Genomic DNA, 21750 nt, shown 5'->3' with positions numbered 1-21750 from the left:
CAGGAGCTGTGCTGGTGCAGGAGCCTGTTCTCCACATTTAGTGTCCATGTTTTATTTAGAGTTTCTGACACATTCTCGTTGCTTATCGGGAAGTTTGCTTCTAGTTTCACAGGCGAAGAGGGTGGTTTGGGCTTTTGCATTTATTTTTTTGGCATTTAAATATTTCTCATCTCCTCTAGGATGCTGTGCTCTGTGTCTTGTGGTCATCATTCATAACTTAAGAACCTGTCTTTATAGTAGTGTAACCAGGCCCACCTTTATTCAGTTGACTCATGTCTGAAGACCATCTTGGAGTACCTCGGTGCTGAGCACAGCTCTGCTGTGTTTGTTAGAGGGTCTTCTCTGTCATGCTTCTGATTCTTCATCCTGCTCCCCTGCTTTCAAGTATCTGGTGCTGAAAATCGTGTTGTCAGTGTTGTCTTGTGTTTTCTAGCTTCATGGCTTTCGGTGTATGACTGTTTAAGCATGCTGAGCTATTTCTATTTCCCTGAAACCAGGCATCAGGGGATGTGGCATGTGTAAGGGTATGTGGTTATAAGGGAGTGTGTATTAGGTGACTTCTAAGGCTTCTGCTACTGTGTTTCTCCATCCTTCTCATTTTTGTTCATCATATGTTCCCTTGCACTGATAAGCTGCTCTTGTATGGCCACTGACCTGGGATCCTGATCTTATTTGTTCCCTTCTCTGTCCTGGTTATGATGCAGCTTGTCCCTAAATGTTGTTGAGATTTTTTTTTTTGATGGCTTTCATTTTGCAAGCACCTTTAGAACTTATTGCTTCCGCAGTAGCTGGAGACTTAATCAATGTCTCTTCCTACAAGGCACAGATCAAGTTTCCTCAGAAATCTCTCCTGACCACTCCTGCCTCACTGTTCAGCTCCATGCCCAGGAGACCTGGCAATGGCTGGCCACTGGTCCTTGTGTCCCTCCAGCCTCCCAGCTAGGCTACGCTTCCTTCAGCTGCCTGTTTTTCCTTTTGGCATCGGGGCAGCCCTTGGCTACACCTGCAGGCTCTCTGGGCTGCCCTGGTTTGGTGCTGCTTGTCATGCACAGCTGCTGACCTCATGCTAGGGGTGAGTGCCTCTAATGCTTCAAAATAAAGCTTTCCCCTGTTCTAGCAGTCTACTGTTCTAGCTTTCTGCATCTACTTGTTATCCTTAGCTCCAAATAGAGTGCTCATTCTTATCCAGATGCCACGAGCAAGGATTTCAAGATCTGTGGCTCCCTAAATATTCAACAGGCGAATAACCAAGATTTCTTAGTTCCTCTTACACCGCCTCCTCTTTCTTTCCATGTCAAGAGCAAAGCACTGAAGTACTCTTTCCCTCAGTGCCTAAAAATCTAATTCCCCTTCTGTTGAGCTGAGTATTTAGCTATGAATCAGTGAAAAATCAGAATGAAGTGTGCATTCATACAGGCGTATACCGGGATTTACACTCCTACTTCCCTTATTTTAAACAGTGCTGGCTTTTTAAATGTCAAAAAATTTAAATTTTAAGTTTTTTTAAGGAGAAGGAGTTGTTTTGACAAGGGAACATAGTTTGTTGTACAGTAAATGTGAAAGTGGTAAATGGCATACAACTTCTTTATGCTCTTGCAGTATTCTTCACCTTTACTCTTAAATTTTACTGCTACAGATTGTTTTTATTAATGCTCAGGGAAAGATTGCTGTAGAGAGTTATAGTACTTTCAGCAGAGGATGGCTTGTGCAGCTACTTAGGGAGCAGCAATGAAACACAACTTGAGCCACTTATTCTAATATTTGCAGTGCCTGTTCAGAGCATAAGAAAGAGATTGCATCAAAACTGAGTCCAGGCTTCTGGAAAACAGAAGGTTTGTGTTGATGGGTTTTTCTTAAGACCAAGTGTATCAGTCTAGTCTGATGTAACCAAACTCCTCAGATCCTTGCGCAAGGATGACTTTTGCAAAGGACAGCTCTGCTTGAGAAAAAGAACAGCAAACACCCTAAAACTGTATATCATCCACATTATTTAATATTCCCTCTTTTCCCTATGAATCTCAATGCTTGTAAGGAATGAGGGTAGTTTTTTTTCAGATCTGTACAACTATAGAGTAATAATTACTGCAGAGTGAGTGCAACAGTGTAAACTTGCCTCCTTTGTGATTGCATTTCTTTTGTTTCCCCTTTAAAATGAGGGAAATAATTCTAATTTTATTAATAATGTGGTTGAACAATAAGCTTCAATGTTTGAGAGCTTGCTGAGGACTGAGTACATTCTGCAAATGGAAAGCTCGCTGCTTTGTAGAAGGCCCTGAATGTAAGTAGATGGAAGTGAAGATCACTCTTACACCCTAGGTATAATTAACTCATTTAATTGTGGCCCTTTTCCTTGAATTGTTCCAGTGATCTTACTCTTCATTTAACTGCTCCTTCAAAACTAACTCTTAAAAGTAATTCACAGTCTGTAAGCTGTCAGCTAATACTCAGCATTCACACTCTGAATTGTTTTGTTTTCCTACATATAGGTCAAATGTTGTTAACATAGAGTATCTCTTGAAATCTTAGTTTCTAGTTTAGATAATTGCATTCAAAAATTTGTGGCTATTTGTAAACATCCTCTTAAACCTTACCTGTCAGATTACTGCATGAGTTGGCCTAAATACTGGGATTCTTTAAGGTAGACTGGAAAATCTCACAGATCTTGGTAAATTTGTGTTTAACAGAATTTCATTATAATATTTCTTTAATGGGGATTTTGGTAACTTGGTTTTGGGTGTTTAAAATCCGTACACCTTAATTTTTATGACTGAGTGATTAGGTAGCCACTAGATTACATGTTTTACAAGAGAAATTTTCTGCACTCAAAAAACCTATGCTTCCCCCTTGCTCCAAGGTTCATGTTTTTGAAGTCTGAAGGCTTTGGCAGCATGTAATTGTTGTTGTTTGCAAAGCTTTCATCTCTGTGTTAGCACTGTGGAAACTTTTACTGTGGATTTTATTTCAGTTCAGTTTTGCAGCTCAAGTAACTCAAGCACTTGAAGGTGGTGTACTTGTTCTACCAGGATCAGTCCTCGTTATAAAGAGTGTATGATTTTTGCTTTTATTTGATTCCAGGCTTCAGTTCTTGAGTCTTGCCTACAACTCCTCTCCACTTTTTTCAGTTTTTAGTAGGGACTAGGTAAGGTTGCCCTCTTTCCTCCCCCTTCCCGGGAAACAGCCACACAAATGAGGAGAGGTAGGTTAAAAAAAAAAAAAAAATTCTTCTCTAGCTGTGGGGGTTGACTAATGTAATTTCAGGTATAGCTGTTACAACTGCTTGGGCAACAGGGCTGCCCTGTGAGTTACAGGACAGCTACTGATGGTCTGCACTCAGGGGCAGGAGTTTGGTCATGCCAGCCTGTCTAGGGAGGTGAAGTATATGGTGTGTACTGACAGCTTCAGGGAAAGCTTTGGATGAGGATATCCAGCACCCACGTGCCTGTAAGCCTCTGTAAATGCAAATTGCAGCTCCCTCCCTTCAGCAGTCTCTTGTCTGTCAGAGCCTCATTGCTGAGAGGCCAAACCTGAAATGTCTGGTCCACAGCAGTGCTCTCCTGAGTAGAGCTGCTGGGAAGCCAAAGGCACGGCATGCATCTTATGGATGACCATTTTGAAAAGGGAGAAAGGAAATCTTATTGCTCCAGAAAAATGCTTCAATCTATTTATAGTTTTTTCTGGTTATAGAGAGATTCAAGATATTCATGAAGTGGTTGTTAAGGACTTATCTTTCTCCTGAAAGCTTGTCATTTTGCATCTTGTGCACAATAGAGGGAATGTCTCAGACGTGATCTCCATCTGAGTTATAATATACTTCCTATTTATCCTTTTTATCTGCATTAATCTGTGAACAAAATCCATTTTACAGGATTTTCCTCTGTGATTCCCTCTATCATTTTTGGATAGTTACAAGCAAATCTTAGCAGAAATTCTTAATGTTAAAATATGGGACAACTTTCTCAGGAAAGGTTTCCCTGGTATCAAGCTCTGGCTTGGCTCTGTTTCTACAAAGCACAGTCATATCTGTACCAGAGGGAACACTTTTCATACATGTGGCCCCTTCTTGAAATTATGCCTGTGCCCTTGTGGAGAGATTTCTCGGAATTTGTAATTGTTGATAGGTTCCAAAAGATGATTTGAAAATTGATTTTATTTTTTTTTTAGTCTGACAGATATTTGTTATAATTGCAGGATTCCAGCTTTACAGAAGGCATTTTTTTTGAATGCACAAACTATTATTGTGCTGAAACTAAAAATATCAGACTAGCACCAGCCTTGTAGAGGAGTAATGAAGTGGCATCAAGACTCTTAAATAGCTACAGAAAATAGCTTTTAAAAGTGCTATTTTTGCACACACAGACAAAAGAGAGTAAAGTGTATAGGAGAAATACAATTTTCCCTGATAAAGCTCGCAATTAAAAAGAACACATTTTCTGTAATGACATGGAGGTAGCAAAACTGAGAGGACTGAAAGGTTGAAGGGGAAAGGATAAAACATAGATGTTTCTGTTCTGGTTTTCATGGCCCAGAGCAGAACATGGCAGCTTACACTGTCAGGCAGAGCTACAACCTTCCTGATGGAGACCAATGCTTGATGCCTCCACAGGAAAGTATAAAAACTGCCAATAAGGCACCAGCTGTATCTTGGTATAGCCCTGTGAGTAAAGCAGAAAAATCATCCTTTATCCCAGTGTCTCTTCCAAACATTCTTTTAAGATTTGCTGGTTCCCTTGCTTTTGTGTAGTCTATCATTTAATCAGAGTTGGGTAATGAGTGTTCAGTGGATAGTAATGCTTTTATAACTTTTTTTTTTCTTTCCCTTTGGCAAACTCCAAATGACATCGTAGAAGTAGTGAAGAGTGTTTCCACTTAAGCTGGCCTCCTCGGTTGGAGGGGAGGCAGATGAACACGAGCTAGTGTTGCTGCTGCATCCTACTACGTTTCACAACACCCATCTGCCAGCCCGGCATGTGATCCTTCCCTCATGCCGAGCCGCAGAAATGTCCTGGTAGCCCGTCTGCCTGAGGAGGAGGGGGGCCCCAACAGTGCCCACAAGGAGCACTGGGAACAGGGATTAGCTCCATAAAACAGCAGTTCCTGCCTTTAAGGACCAATCAGTGTGACAGTGCTTTTTAATTTTCTGGAAATAAGGATGGGTAGTGAATCAGGAGCATTAGTATTAGTGTTAACCTGGTTCATAAACTCCAGTGTTATCTGAAACTGCTCTTGAAGTTACACCTTTAGTGTGAAGAGAGGGGAGATTAATGAAGTATTGTAGCAGATATTGTGAGGTGCTTAATTGTATTCAGATAATGTTTCATAAATACTTATTCTCTGTGTTTTCTAACTTGTTTTCATTTAATTTAGATGAAGGGTGAATAGAAGCTGCCAATTTGGCCATCTCTACATGATTCGTTATTTCATAATACCTGTATCATATTCACTCTCACTCCTTTCCAAAGTGAATTATCCTGCTCCCTTTAATCTCTTTGTGAAGGAGGCCACCCATGCATCTAATAAGTGGGGTTTTTTGCTTTTCTCTTAAACATTTCTCAAGTACTTTTTTTAGCCTTGCAGACCATTTAATGCCATTTGTCAGCCTTGATACTATGCTTTTTCTTTCTCCATCTCATGCATCCTTAGCATAATGTACACTAATCTTTCTTCCTTATCAGACATTAAAGAGACTATTTCCAGCTTAGGGTGTAATGTGGGAACATGAAAGCACATGAGAACTTTCTGTGTGCTGTGTTCAGCACCTGAGCTAATTTTGTAGCCCAAAAATTTCTTTTGAAATTTCTTCTATTTTCAGAGCTTTATTAGAATATTATCTCAGTGAATTTTTCTATTGTATGAGTTATATTTTAGAAAAAAGAAGAGGGAGTTTTGATACTGATGTTATCAGTAATGATTTATCGTGTTGCTTATACTTGCTGGATTCCTCTTTTTTTTTTTTTTTAGAAACCAACTTTCTATTGGTAAATCATAGTAATTATACTTTAAGCAATTTCTGACTTAGCAGATTCAAGGGCAGGTACTTTTATATGTTATTTCATATTAGTGTGGTTTTAAAGCATTTAGCCCTCTCTTTCCTTTACCTTTTTTGATATACACAGGGTTGTGTGGGTATATATATGTAAATGTAAATGGTCTAGCAGTATTATCTGGAAATACTTAAACACATGTGGGATGTGGAGTTAGTTATGACAGTTGTACTCATAGTTGCATATGATGCTCTACCTGAGACCTATTTTCAGTTGCTTTCTGTCTTAATTCACAACACTGGAACTGAAATAGTCTGCAACATCTCTTACCTCCTTATTTCTTTTAATTGAGCATTTCAGAAGTCCCATAGTGACAGCAAGGTAAATGGGGTGTGCTCTTAGCACTGTAGGAAGGGAAGTTGGCTGGGCCAGAGGGCGTCTCTGCTGCCACCAACAAGTCCAGCCTGTGCAGTGGAGTCCATAAGAGTTGTGACCTAGTTATTCACCACACGCTTTCTTAATTTGGTAGCAAGTTGAGGACTTTACAAACCCTTTTGGGGAAGACAAACCCTTTTGGTTAAGTGAATTGAATTTGTTGCCATGGCAAACTGAATCCTGCACGTTCTGGTCTCTGTGCTACCCTCCCTAAGCAGAAGTTGCTCTTAGTTGCTAACAGTGCCTTCAGCTTGTCTTGTGATGAGCCCGAGGTCTTTCTTGCAGAAGTGCCGTGTTCCCCTTACTACCAGAAGTGGCTTTGAAGCTGCCCTTTGAACACACAGACGTGCTGAGCGCTATGGAAAATCAAGCCCTTGGTGTCCAAATTGGTCACTCAATTAGTAGTTCCTTTGACAATTTTGTCTTTGTTCTCTGTGGTTCAGCATTACATTCTTAAAACCCTGGTAATGCCACCTAAACAGAATTGTATTATAGGGTAAACTTATTATTAGTTTTGAACATTTGGATATAACTGTAAGTTCCCAGGAGAAGAATTCACTCCAGGGTTTGTATGGGATGTGGTAAATAAGCCAGAGTTATTGTTTTCAGGCGCTGCCTTTCTGGTGTGTGCAAACAATGACTTCAGCAGCTTCCAGGCTTATTTTTCTGATTCTTCCAGACTATGGTCATGGTTTCATGAGACAGTAAACTGGGTTTTGGAGGGCCTACAAGATGAAAAACACCATCACCACACGCTGCAGCACATTGAGCCATTGCAGGCTGGCTTTGCCTATTCAAATGCCTTCACGAGGTTTTGGAAAAATAACTGTATCCTAGCAGACTGAATTGGGTATTCCATGTCCATGCTGCTTTGCCTTTACAAGGAACCAGCATGCTCTGACCTTTTTGGTGAAAATGGACAAAGTTGTTATGTTTGGGTTGTGGAGGGGTGGCAGAGAGACTGCCCAGGCTGGGAGATGCACTGGGTGACCTGGAGCTGAGTTCACCTGTCCACCATAATCTCCATTCAGGCAATGCAGTGTTATCCAGTTATTACACCTTTCAAAAATAACCCTCAGGAATTTATTAGGGGCTTCTTCCGTTTAATTTTCCTCGTAAAGCCATGCTACCTGGTTCCCTTGTTGGGGATATTGTTTCTTTTTACCAACCAAAAACAATGCCAAACTGAAGGTGCTTTGAGGAGCCTTTTTTGCTGTGGTCAGTTGTCGGCAACTGGTGTGGCTGTGAGAGGAGCAGCACCTCTGCCGAGGTAATGTCACACCTCCAAGCCACAAAATGCCAGGTCTGCTCCTGCTGCATTGCAAATTCTAGTACACCAGGGCCACATCAGACTAGTTGAGCTCAATTAATATAATTAATGGAAATTGGCATTATGGAGAGTTTTTTGGTTGGATTTGGGGGTGGGTTTTTTTTTTTTCCCTGCTGTTTGTTGCTTCTTTTTTGTTTGGTCTGGTTTTTTTTTTTGGTGGATTTAGGCATATCAAGAAAGTACTTGAAATACACAGAAGGCATTTGTGGTTCAGTCAGGCTCAGAATCTGTGATATCAGCACTGCTCTTTACCCACCCACATCCTCCTTCCCTTACCTGGGTCTTTTGTTCTCCTTCACCTTGCCCCTGGTTAAATCAAAACTGTTTGTTTGTTAAATCACATTGTACACTCAAAGTCTTTGCAGCCAAACTTTTCTATGTGGTTTTTCAAATGAATTGCCCTAATACTTCTGTCTCTTTTAGCCTCTGCTATTTATGATTTCAGTTTCGTTGTCTAATTTTAATTCTTTGTCAACATGACACAGGAGTCATGGAAACAAGGGGGTGGTGGTGGTCTAATGGATTTGGTCTACATTAGTGGAGAAAATAACTTCAGGTTCTCCAGCACCACTGCGACGTTCCTGTCGCTAAGTGCATGTGTGAGAGAGAAACAGTATGGATAACCGTGCTTACAGACCAGATGTCTTGAGACTCATTTCCTTCCAGTGTACGGCAGAAGTCCTACAGCACTATAAGATGATGTGTATAAAATAGTCTGCTCTGAAAGTGCAGAACACAACTGCTCTGATTTGTTCAAAAGTGCTACTTCTAAACCTGTGAAATCTGTACGAGAACTGCAGTATTTTAACGTGTGCATCAAGCTCTCAGTTTCACTGAAGAGTAATGTTTCCTTCTTTTTTTTTCCATGTAAAGCAGCCTCGATCTGCGGGGCTTGGTGTAGGGTAATGCTGTTTATAATGAAGGCAGAATTGGCTTTTAGAGCCTGATGAATGAAAGTCCACAGTATAAGACTGCAGCTTTTTGTGAGAGAGACATCTGTGCTATAACAAGAGCAGGAGACCCAATTTAGACAACTGCTAGAAGGAGAGCTCAAGAAAAGGAAAGACCTTTTTTTTCTAGCTTAGATTAAATATTTGTACAAATAAACTTTTCAGCTGCTCATCAGAATTGCTGCTGCACCACCAACTTGGCTTTGAATTTTGTTCTGATTGCCCAACAAGGCTGTATACGAAGAGTGTTACGGAAGAGCAGTTCAAACAAAACATGTTTGTTTTGCAGCAGAACTATGGGCTTTGGGCTAGAGATAAAAATTTGGGGAGAGGGAAAAGATAGTGAGAGACATATTAAGAAACGAAAGATGTGAGTAGAAAGTGACTGTTGCAGTAAATACATGTGAAGCAAGAAACGTGTTCAGGAATTGAGTTTTGTGTTTTGAAAGTGAGTTACAATAGAGGATCTGGCTTTGAATATGACTGCAATGACTTTTCCCCACTGGATCAGCTGGTTCAGTTAAAAGTGTTCTCACTCATGGAGCCTGCTCCTCACAGTCACTCACACATACCCCAGCTGCTGCTGAAACATTTGTACTAGTGCATTTTTAGTTAAAAGGCTACCTCGGCAGTGTTGATCACACTTAAAATCCTGCTGCATGAGGCTGACGGTGATGAAAATTCAAGTTTCTCCTGAAGACAGTGCAGTAGAGAATAAGTGTCTTTGACCAAAGAGGATTGTTTTTCATTTTAGTTAAAGCAAGCTTAAGTCCTTTGAGGAAACTTCTCATAAATCTGTTCAGTAAAACAACTCTTTTAAAAACAAGGGAACCCAAATCACTTGGATTAAAGCCCAGATGGACACTGTCTCTGACCAAAATGGATCAGAAGAGGATTAAGGAGCAGCATAAGTGGAGAACTCCTGCTGGAGAGGGGTGTGATGCTGTATGTGCCATTCTGGGCTGCTCCTCAGCATTAACAGGAAAGCAGTCTTTGCGTTCTTAGGCTCCTGGGAGCAGATGCAAGGGATAGTGTGGTGAAAAGTTTCTGATGGCTGATCACAAGCATGCTGAAAATACTTTTTAGAGAAAATGTGTCTTTTAAAAGTTGTGTGGATTCATCTTTAAAGCATTTCTTTTCTTAGTGTAGATGGCTACTTTAATATGTGGGCCTCAGAATATAAATTTAATACAGAAATACCTTACAAAATACTGATTTATTATTACCAAGTAAACTGTTGTGGTACCTTTGGTATTCTAGCACTGCTCTTTGCCTGTATGAATAAGGATGAAAATGAACTTCTGCTTTGGAATGATGCAGCTTTGGGGGCAGAGTGGCCATGAGCTGGTGGTCTGCACGATTCAAACAGAATAACAGCTAAGCACATTTGCTCATGTTGTGGCACAGTCTGAGGTGTAGAACAGCACAGGTGTTGGCATACTGTAGGGACAAAGGAATTGCTTTATCAGACTAATGAACTCTGTGGAATCTTATTTCAACTAAACATCTCAGAAAGGATCTCTAAGCCAGGAAAAGCTTTGCTTTTCTTGTTTTAAATCCCCGACCCCACCTGAGATTCTGTTCACCCACTGGTTTCAGTGGATCTCTTAAGCAGTCTGTGGAAGAAGGTTTTCCTCTAATCTCTTGCTATGGCTCTCTTGGCTTGTGTGAGGTACAGCTGCAGACCTGCAAGACCTCACAACTCTCCCACTCATCTGTGCCAGTGTTTTAATTGTCTTAAAAGGGTCTTCCAGAGACTTTTAATTTATTTTAATCCCCTGGAGCATCTCTGCTTCAGTAATATTTAGCAAATTTCAGAGCAAACATTCGCTTAGATTCCAATTGTCAGATTCGAGGAGCAGCAGAAAAATATTTTTTAGGGGATTGAAAAGGGAAACTCTCAGACTAGGCTAATCTCTACTTGTAGAATGAGAGGACAATTAACAACTTGTCTATGAAAACAAAACTCTTGCCAAGAAAACTTACTAGAGTCTCTACAAGAAAGACGGGGGAATTCTGCAGTTAGAAGCAGTAATGCATTGCTCAAACTTGGTGAGCACTGAATTGCTTTTTAAATACCTCGTTTGAAATGTCACCTTTGAAACATCTATGTGCAGTTTAAACTTTAGTGGGTGGTAAAGAGTGGAAACTGCGCTGATGGAAGTTGTCTTCAGGTTTGGCATATAAACTATAGTTTATCTTAGAAATGTCTTTTACATTGCAGTAAAAGTGTGTGGTAGATTGATAGATTATAATTTAGGAATTTTAATCTCATGAAGATGTACTCTGAATTTTACATTTTTAGAGACTGGGGTTTTGCGCACACTTGATTGCTGGTTATGGCAAAGGGAAGTGTACTGCAACGGGAAGTGGCACAGAGGCTTTTTTATGCCTACTGCCTTCCTTTTATCTTTGCTTCCTTGTTTTCTTCCTTTCCCAAAGGGGTTTCCTCCCTCTCTTACTTACATTTCCCCTTAAGAGATTAGCTGAAGAAATGTAATTTTTTTTGCAGAAGGGAGTGCAAGCTTACTTTTTCACTTCTTGGTGTAAATAGTGAACTTTTCCAGCATCAGTTAAATTTGAGAAAAAACGTTAGGATGCAATACACCACGGTGCTGCATTTCTGTCTGTGCTGGTTACTGCCAGAGTCACCATTTTCTGCAATATTATTTCTCACTAGGAAGAAAATAAACTCTATACCATGTGAATTTTAGATGTGGTACAACTGTGGGTGTGTTAATGCTTTTACTGGAATACTGATACCCTGATTTTTTTCCCCAGAAGCTTGTGTATTTCCCCTTTCTTCATCCTCCATTTGACAAGAATAAAACCATGTGAAATACAACTACTTAATTTAGATTTCTTTTGCCCTTTGTCACATACATTTACCTGTTTCTTCCTAGCTTTCTACTGAAGGAAAAATTAATTATGACTTTCAAATAATGGTGAAGATACTGTTGTGAGTGGTTCCTCGGGAATGGTGATCTTTGAGAAATCTGCCAAATAATTGTGAAAGAGCTCTTCACATGCTGGTTATTCTTGTTACATTTTCTGCACAGATAATTCTCCACTTAGGAAGAGAATAACACTTACGTACAACCTAAATGTGTTGGGAGGAAAAACCCTAATAACTCCAAACAGGGACAAAGTTAGATATGTGTTCTTGGAATACATGGAGAAAGTTTTATTTTGGATTTGCTGTTGTATATTTTTTCTGTCTTTGCTTTAGCCCACTGTGAGAACAGGTGATTTTTTTTTTTTGAAGGTTTATTTTTATTGAAGGTTTGTTTTCAAAGTTTGGAATATACAGTGCAGTGTGTCTTCCTGAAGTTATACTTTGTATTTTCACATTAATGGACTTTTAAATGCAGATTTTCTGATATGAGAGAAAACAAGCAATGTATGTTTGTTCTTCCTGGAATAATAATTTCTTCTCTATTGGAATGGCTGTCTTAAATGATCTATATTTTCCTACAATAATTTAAAAAATTCTGGTGGTTTTTAGAGGCTTTTTTGTTCCTTAATCTGCTTTGAAATTTAAATCTGTAATTTTTTACCTCTTATAGGTGCTGGATAGTTTGCTAGCTCAGTATGGAACTGTGGAGAACTGTGAGCAAGGTACTGTTTCTACTCTCAATTAGCTTTTAAATTTGTAGTGGGAAGTGAGTGCACACTGAACTTATCCTCCTTTTGTTGCATTTTGCTTTCTAGTGAACACTGACACGGAGACTGCAGTTGTAAATGTAACATATGGCAATAAGGACCAGGCTAGACAGTAAGTATCTTATTTAGTTTTTTCTGTCATCTAACTTGCATTTCATGTTGTGACTTTATATGAGACTGCTTCTAATCACATCACCATTCTAACAATAAATTAAGACTTGACTTTTAAGAAAGTCTGGTGTAATTCACTTTAACAATTTTTTAAATCAGCTTTTATTTCATTTTGATAAAAAGTGAACACTCTTGCAGTGTTCATTGTTTTGTGTCTGTTTCTTAACAAACCATCATAGCAAAAATAACTGGAAAAAAAGAAAGAGGGTAGCTGCTAACCAGAATACAGGGCTTTTTTGTTAGAAAATGTAATGCTGCTTTCAAGCACACAAAAGGTGTAACCTGTATACCTAAAATTATTTTTTTGGTATTTTTAAAATTTAGGCCACCTATTTTATGCTTGCCTACATCTTCTGTAATTGAGAACTTTTAATCTAGATATTTAAAATTTAAAAATATTTTACTTAATCATTGTTTGTGCATAATTTTCCTTTTAAAAAATCTGTATTATGTGCTATGCTAAAGGTTTAATTTTGCTTCTCTGCCACAAAAAGAGGACTTGTGTGGTTCATAAGTTTTAACCTGGTGACATAAACTTCCTCCCTTTCTAATGATAGCAGGTCGAACAGAACAAAACTCATGGAGTAGCCTACAATGATCTTTCCATTTTAACTTTGAAATTTCTGCCACCTTGTGGCAAACTAAAACCAGCATCTAAGATGCAGAGCGTGCTTATGGTATGCATTAATTCAAAATTACAAATGAAATAATATTTGTACATATAATTAAGTAATTATCATCTGTGTGTAACTTGAATGCGACACATGTATTTAATCTTTCAAAGCATTAGGTTACTTGTAAATGTATTATAAACAAATGTGATGGGAAACTTGTGTCAGTGGCATCTCCTGTGTATGCTGGAGCTGAAGGAAACAATGTTGTCCTTGAATTCACTGTTTAACTTTTCCCAAAACCTGAATTGTTCTAACAAGCTCTTCAGGTTCTTCTGTTGCTTTTACTTCTGTTGCATAGCAGTTAAGAAAGGCTGTATTTCTAGTTCTGAAGAAACTTACTGTGCAATGTTACAGACTAATACTGCACGTGCCAGTTTCTCCTTTGAAAGTATAAGGAAGTACTAAAAATACCATGGAAAGAAGTATAATATATTTTTTGAGCTGTCATCTGTGATGTGGGTTCCCAGACTTGTGCACTCCCTTCTCAAGACAAAAACAACAGTTTCTTCCCCAACTTTAAGTGCTAAATTTTAAGGTGGATCCCAAGGAAATGCTGGGATAAGCAAAGACTGCAAAGAAGTGTCTAAGACAGTTTTTGCTTTTTCATAAGAAACCATGACACTAAGAACCTCTTGAGTTTGAAGCAGGCAGGCAAACTGGCATGCAGTATGGATGTTGTAGGGGAGCTGAAGCAGTACAGGTTGAATGATGGCAGTTTGGTTCCTTGGAGCAGGTAGGGAAAGTGGAGGAGCACTGACTTACATCTGTGAATGGTTTCACATGACACAGATGTTCTAAGCAGATGAGTCCATATTCTGTACAAAAAATGTTAGCACAGAATGAGTTTGGGAGATAACTTTGCAACTGTTTAGAAACCCCTAGGAGAAGTGTCTAGATCAAGGTATTTTTAGGGGAAAAAAACTGTGAGGAATTGGAATGAAGGCTCACTACAGTACCTGCATGTGTGTGGGTTTTCCATAGTGACTGCAGTGCTGTTTCAGTGAAATGGTTTTCCCAGACCTGACCTAGCTTTGCTGCTTGGAACTGGCTGTGGGGGATGGCAGTGGAGAGTGAGCAGCGTGCAAGTGCTGATAGCTGATAAAGGCAGTGCTGGTCATCCTGTGAAGGACGTGCAGTAACAAGAATTGACTTTGCAACCCTAAACAGCTTTTGATAAAGAGTCAGCAGCTGGTAACAAGCTTTGTAGTTTGGAATTCAGCTCTTTAGGGTAAATGGTGCTCTTTGACGTGGCTTTTGGATCAGGCACCACGACATGAAGATTTCTGTGCTGCCACATTCAGTGGGTCCCTAGTACTAACTGCACCTCTGCTGTACTTTTTGCAGTGCACACACTAACCTCACAGTAGTGTTGGCTGACAGAGCATGCAAAGTTGGCTACTTCCCTGCTGGATATCTGTACAGCATTGCCATGACTGTTGGAGTGTGCACTGGCAATGTGTGGGGAAGGTGCTGTAACACAATCTGGAGATACATTTGATAAGCAGTTCTAAGCAAGTGTGGTATGCATTGCTTGGAGGACAGTACTTTTGAAAAAAACTTTTGGTTCCACCCAGCTGGGAAGCTGAGCTGCCTTCTGTCTTGCAAATCTAAGTAGTTGTGGCAGAGGTTTTTTCCTCTAGGCTGGTACTACAGTTGTGGCATGTTCAATTCAGGTCTGCATCCAAAATTAACTTGGAAAATGAAAGCACTGAGGATTGCTGCAGTCTTTTTGAGAAAGCAGTCTTAGAGCACACAGCACACAAAATCTGAGATGTGCAGAGTTCCTGACTTCTAGTTGGGACAGAGGTCTGTGTCTTTGATCTGTCGTGGTGGTGCCCCTTTCCTGGCTGGAGAGACACAGCCTGTCTTGTCAGGAAAAACAGGATGCTGCTTATGTGACCCCAGAGCCAGGGAGCCAGCATGGCAGATCAGGTACTTTTTGGCAGCCCAGGAATGTTGTGGAGGGGTGTGCAGAGCAATGTGTGGGCCTTGGAAAGCCACCCTTTGCTCTCTAGGACTGTGAGTAGCAAAGAGAAGGCTGGTACTACCAGGTCTGACACCACATCCCTCCTCTCCTCTCCTGCAAGCACTTGGGAGCAGGAGGGATTTGCTCCAGCTCTCAAATTGCCTCTGCTGCTCTCCTTCCCAGAAACTGGAGAGGGCTCTACACAGTGTGTGCACTGCTGTGGCACAGGCAATGATAGAATGTTGTGGTGGGTTGTGGAATATTTGGAAGAGAGGAGAGAGAGTGAGGGACAGAGCCTGGAGCTTGTGGTTCACCCTGCAGAGCCCAACCAGCAGGTGCTGAGGCAGCCTGGGAAGTGCTTGCTAAAAGACAAGGCCCCTTATGGCAACCAGCAGGACATGCTGGCTGTGTCCTTGTGATGTGCTGCCACCTAAATTATGGCTGCTGTCTTTAAAAGTTGTACCTTCTCTTTCCCTCCCACAAAGATTCCAGTCTGTACGAGAAGTACATGCTACAAGATTTAGCTCTACCCAGGATTTTGAAAGTCCACTAGTCCACCTCTTAACCAGAATACTTGCAAAAAATTTTTATTACCCTTTCAATAAAGGGTAATTTTTATTACCTTTTCACACATCTGTGTGTGTGCACAACATGGTTCCTTGAATGAATGAGGGTTCACATAACTAATACTTTTACATGCCATTGTGGGACAGGGCTAATGTTGCCATAGGAATGATAATACTGAAAATTCAGTGGTGTATTATAAGTTTAGGTTTTGTTTTGGCTTTGTTTTCAGAAGTCCTGGTGAAACCTATATTTTTATTTAATGTAAAAAAAAATTATTATGCTAAAGAAAATGTGCCATGTATGTCTTTTCATATGCAATTTTATCTGTTCAGGGATGAGAAAAGAAAAGTGGTGTATGTAAAAGCCACATGTGGGAGTGAAATATGTTCTCCTTCTATTGCTTAGTGTCATCATGCTATCAGTGGAAGAATGATTTCCAGCACAAGACTGTGCTTCTCCTGTAATAATTTATCTAGGGTGTTTAACCTCCACTAGCATCAAAAGGGAAAAGAAGGCTGGATGAGCATCCTCTTGTAGGGAGCTCGTGAAAGGACAGTGGTGAGATGTCATTTTGATGGGAAAAACTCAGGTGACTGATTTACAGAATATTTATTTAAAGGTTTCATTTTTATGAGGAACTATTGCATCTGAGCAGGTGTCACAGGCTGCTATCCATCTTATCAGTGCATAGACAGTAGTTGCTGCAGTCTCTTAATGAATTCATTTTATTTAAAAATTCAGAACTATGCTAAAAGAGTTCTGTGTACCAGCTCTCGCTGGTGTGTCAAATGGAAACATTTTCCATTTTTACTGAGTGTAAATTTTGAAGGATGACTTCAGGGAGGAGGACACCTCTTAATGGGACAGGTAACTGAATTTTTCTCCATCTTTATCTTCACTGAGTGAGTTTTTAGGCTTTTAGCCTCTGTGTAAAAGATGTTTTGCGGGTTGTTTCAGCAGTGCTCCCTGACAGATGTAGTCTGGGTGGTCTTTATTAGCTTGTGCTCGTGGAAGGAGACTCTCCCAGCACTTGGGAAGGCAGAGGTCTTTGTGGGAGGACAGAGGTGGAGTTGCTGTGTTCTGGAGTTCTCAAGTCATGAGAGGAGTATGTGCTTTACAGAAGGAGCTCAATGTAAGCTGTTTGGTGGACTGTAGCAATGACAATAGCTTTGCCTAAACCAGATGCCCCTAGTGCTGTGACAAGCTGGTCACTTGCTTTCAGCTGAGGCTCAGCATTCCTGTGAGAGCAGGGCTGGCTCTCCTGATAGCAAGTGCTGTCCTAAATGCTGTTCTACAGGAATTTTGCATCCATCTAGAAGACAGTTCTTAACTACTTCTCTTCCTGGGTTTTCTTCCATATCTGTCTCCAGCCCCCCAAAAGCAGTGCCTAGATGCCTCTAAAATTGAGCTTGTTATGGTGCTGAAGGGCTGCTGAATCATCACATTGCCTAATTCTAGCCCTATGTTTTGTGCCACAAAATTGATAAAAATTAGTCCAGAACAGCTGAAGAAAAGTGTATGACAGTATTTTAAAAGCCTAGGGACAATTGTGAAATATTGGAATGTGAAGGCCAGAATCAACAGCCAAAGGGACCTTTCAAAAGTTGTTGTTTTTTTTTTTTTCTCTCTGTAAGAAATGCACTAGAACAGTGTATGTGCTACATCCACTGCAAATGTTATCTTGGCATTCCACTGTGTGTACTCAAATGGGTGTAGAATATGGAACCACGTACCCAGGAAATATCAGTTCCACAAAAGGCTTGAGAGATCAGTATTTAATTACTGATTCTTCTTTTGACTTCCCATCATTTGAACAAGTCAAATTATACAACAAGTCAGGCTGTAAAATATGGAGAACTCAGTGACTCACAGGGTGAATTAGTGTGTTATTTTTCCATGTCATCATATGGCTTTGGTGGCCAGAGATTGTTCACTGCTGACATAATTAATTTTCCACAATGGCAAATGAACTTTTCTCAGTTTTCTTTGAATTTAAGGTACTTATAGACATATGTAACCATTTAGCAATTTATAAATTGTTATTAAGAAGAAAAATTCCAACCTTCTTTCTAGGAAAAGTATGGTGCACATATATGTGTATATATATGTGTGAGGATATACACATACTTGTTGCTGTAAAGTGTTTTTTGTGAAAGCATGATAGGTATGAAGCCTGGTTACAAACAATAAGCCTAGTCTTTCCTTGCCCAACCACTTCTAAGGAAGAGTGAGAAGTCTGTTGCACTGATTTACTGTCAGGTTTTTTGTTGATGCTGGGATTCTGGTCAAAGGTGTTTTAAAGCCAGAGGAGGCTGACGCATTTTGGGAAAGAAGCAATGTCTGAACTTGTCAAATAAGCGTGTGGAGGGAAATGAGTTGGGATGGACGTTAATTGGAGCCTATCAGCACATTTGCAAAATTGTTGGTGTTCATCTCTCCGACGTCTCGATGTTTGGTTCCAAGAGAAACAGGGCTTGTGCAACTGGATGGTCTGGCAGTGCTGTTTCCCTTCCCCGTAGAAATTCAGCTTTCTGGTTGATTTTAGCGAAACTCAACCTAGAAACAGAGTTCATGGATATTTGCAATGAACAAGAAATTAGCATTTTCAGGGTGTATAAAAAGGAAAGGTCTCAGACCCCTTTTCCAAGTAGGATGTCCAGAGAGAGAGAGACTTGAGTGAAATGCCTTTCAGACATTGGAAATCTATGCAGAAATTAAAAATCGAGACAAATCCATAGAAACACAAGTTTCGCTAGTCTGCTCACTGCTCTTCCTGTTTTGTAAACATGTTTTATTGTGTAATAAAATGCTCTTCAAAGTCCATGGAGTAAAAGATTAAAAATGTCAGCTCTGAAATAACCTCACCAAATTTTAATCCAGCTTGTTTTCCACTTACTCTAAAGAATTCTTCTATTATGGGAGTAATTACACTCCTGGCAATTCCCAAAGGACCTGTGTCTCATTTGGTTAAAGGAAGTATTTAATGAACAGTGATCAGTTATTCAATATTTTGCTTTCTTTGTTCATTGGCATTGCCTTGGGCCTTATTTATTATCAGCCCTTATTAAACATTGTTCCAAAGACACAAATTACTTCTTTTCTCATAAGCTCTTTACTGTCAGACTGGAGTATTTTGAGGATGCTGGCTCAACCCCAGGGATATGAGGGACCTGTTATCCTTGGTATCCAAATACCACTTCTTAACTGGGCTTCAACAGCTGCTTGTGACCCAGACTGTCAAATGGGACACCCAGGAGACAAATAGTATTTTTCACTTGCTGCCCTTGAAAATGTAGGCAATTGGCTATCTTCATCCTTTATCTCTGCAGTAGAGGCAGGCATAAAAGTGTTACTGAGGCTAATGTTTGGTAAACTGGCAGCAGTGTCCTGCAAATGTGCATGAATGGAGGAGCTGGGTTAAGTTTCTGAATTCAGAGGCCTTCTTCCAAAGTATGTGGTTGTTGGAGCTTTTTAATGAAAATATTGCTGAGTTCTTTAATAAAAGATGGAGACTCCCTCCCTCCCTCCCTCCCACTATGGCCTTTAATTTAAATTTTGTTCTAAAGAAAATCTGTCACTAATCTTTGGTCCAATATTAAGTCTGGCATTTATAAACTACCCCATATCAGTGCATATTTCAGTGATCAATATATTGCTGATAATCTGAATAGTAATGTTTGTAATAATAGTTGTAGTACTAGTAATAGTAATGTAGCAAAACTTGACATGCCTTTTTAGGGCAAATGTGTTTATTTTATACCACTGGTTTACCAATGTGTTGCATGTAGCTTAGTTGTCCCTACTGTTTGCTAGCTATTTAGTCTTATTGACTCTATTCTGTTTGTGAGTGGAAGGTATTCTACCTTCTGTAAATCTGTCATTTTTGAGTTGTTCTGCTCCTGTGAAGAGGAGACCTAAGAGCACCTTTAGACTTGTTCTTGGTTAGAAAGAGGGACAGAGCAGAGGGAATGCTGAGTGACCAGGAGGTTTTCAGCATGAGGGACCATGGTGAGAGGGTATATTTGGGCATTATCCCTCTGTGATGCTTAACTAAAAGAACAAGAGAAGTTGAAACAACATTTTAAATGCTTTCTAACAACTTCACTTTCATGGAGAGTTTAACATAGACATGGGGCTTTAATTTCCTTGTGAACTTTTAAACCTACCTACAACACGACTAATTAGGAAGTTGCAATGTGCTGTTGCAGTCTAAGGGGCATTTCAGGTGCCATTGACTGGCTTTGAGTGTTTCCTTTCCTGCTGAGGTGAAGGTGCTCTCTTCTTTCATAAAAATGGGTTTTTTTCATTCCTGTCACAGCTATATCAGTTATTGCGAAAGCTCCAGCCAAATAGCTGTGCTGGCAAAAACCCTAATGAAGGTGCTGTGATAGCAGCTAAAAAGTTTTCCCTCTGGTGCAGCTTTAATTCTATTTGGGAAATTGATTTAAATTAAATCAGGCAAAAGAATGCTTTTGAGTGTATAAGCTCTGTCTCCTGTGAGGTTTTGCTGATAGGGTTGGACCAGCAAAACCTTTAAAGTGCATAGAAGCCCAGAACAAGCAAGAGCTAACTTGTAGTTCTTAATACAGTGACTTTGTGTAATCAAAATCTTGGCTGAAGAATCTCAAATGTAACTTTTCATCTTGGAATGTGTTTTTAGTTTCACCACGCAAGTAAGAAAGGACAGAAGTCTATGTCTGAAACTTGTCATTTCATAAGGACCTGCATGTGCTCGTGGGACTTTTTTTAATCTCCTCTCTCCTCCCCTTTCCAAATAAACAGAGCAATAGAAAAACTGAACGGGTTTCAGCTTGAAAACTATTCCTTGAAAGTTGCATACATCCCTGATGAGATGGCAGCCCAGCAACCTCCACAGCAACACCCCCAGGGAAGACGTGGATTTGGCCAGAGGGGTCCTCCCAGGCAAGGGTCACCCGGCGCAACCACTCGGCAGAAACCACAGTCGGACGTTCCTCTGCGGATGCTGGTTCCCACACAGTTTGTAGGAGCCATTATCGGGAAAGAAGGAGCAACAATCAGAAACATCACCAAGCAGACACAGTCCAAGTAAGTTATTTTACAAAACTGATTAATAGCTTCAATGTTGTGTCATCACTGCTTGTGTAAAGAGGAGTTTGTAAAACTTCATTACTAATCTGAGTGGTCAGAGAGCAAATGAAGATAACAGAGAACAGGAAATATTTTGCAATATTTATTTAAGGACTGGATTCTGTCCTTGATACATGTTCAAATACTAGCTGAATTTTTTATTCCTCTTTAAAAAAGGAGAGCTAGCAGGATGGTACTCTGTTGGAGAGTTTTGCTTACAGATGTACTATTATGGGTCTGGCACAAAAAGTGAAACTGAAAGAGCTGTTATGTGTTGTTCTGGGGGACCTACAGTCAGTGTGGTGATGTACCCAAGTGTCCCAATTGTACTTCAAGTGTTTATTCTAGTTTTAGTTTGATTAGGGCATTTTTAGGATTTGTCAATTCAAATGTTGTTGATTCAAGATGTGAGGGGAAAGCCCTAAGCAAAGAACCTTTTTATCTCTCCTCACTACTTCTTATACCTTACACCCCTCTGTTTCTGGAAAATACATTTGTTGCTATCAAGTTGCAGACCACACCGAAACACAGATTAAGGAAATGCACAGGAGGCAAAAAGCAAGCTGCTAAGTGACCTAAGAAGCTTAGAGCACTGGGGTCTAGAGACGCTGGAAGAGATTGTTCCCAGTGTGTGTTAAATCCTACCCACAAGGAAGAGCTCAGCACAGATGCAGAGGGAGGTGGGGGTTCTTATTCCAAGAATTTTTCCTGGATACCCCTAAAAGCAGAGAATTAAAATGCTGCCTTCAGCAGCCTACTGTAGGAGACCCCAGCTCTGCAGCTGTAGCAGACAGGGCCTGGGAATGAGTTGTGTGTGATTGAAATGAGGGAGGGTGGGAGCCTCAGTTTTGAGAGTAGTTAATGAGGACAAGGGACTCCCCTTTAATTACACCTCAACCCCCAA

General features: G+C 40.2%; 1 protein-coding gene across 4 annotated transcripts in view; it reads left to right on the top strand.

Annotated features, from left to right (window-relative positions):
• IGF2BP3 (insulin like growth factor 2 mRNA binding protein 3) overlaps positions 1–21750 on the top strand; it is a 110545-nt gene that overhangs the window by 56481 nt on the left and 32314 nt on the right. For all 4 annotated transcript variants that reach the window (XM_064412362.1, XM_064412373.1, XM_064412384.1 and 1 more), the window contains 3 exons: positions 12263–12314; positions 12408–12471; positions 20520–20804. In XM_064412362.1, coding sequence (XP_064268432.1) covers positions 12263–12314; positions 12408–12471; positions 20520–20804 — 401 coding nt within the window. The remainder of the gene's footprint in view (positions 1–12262; positions 12315–12407; positions 12472–20519; positions 20805–21750) is intronic.

Source organism: Passer domesticus, chromosome 1 (genome assembly GCF_036417665.1).
Source record: "Passer domesticus isolate bPasDom1 chromosome 1, bPasDom1.hap1, whole genome shotgun sequence".
Classification (NCBI taxonomy): domain Eukaryota; kingdom Metazoa; phylum Chordata; class Aves; order Passeriformes; family Passeridae; genus Passer; species Passer domesticus.
The sequence above is the reverse complement of the archived record's forward strand: the minus strand, read 5'-3'. Positions and strand labels throughout refer to the sequence as shown.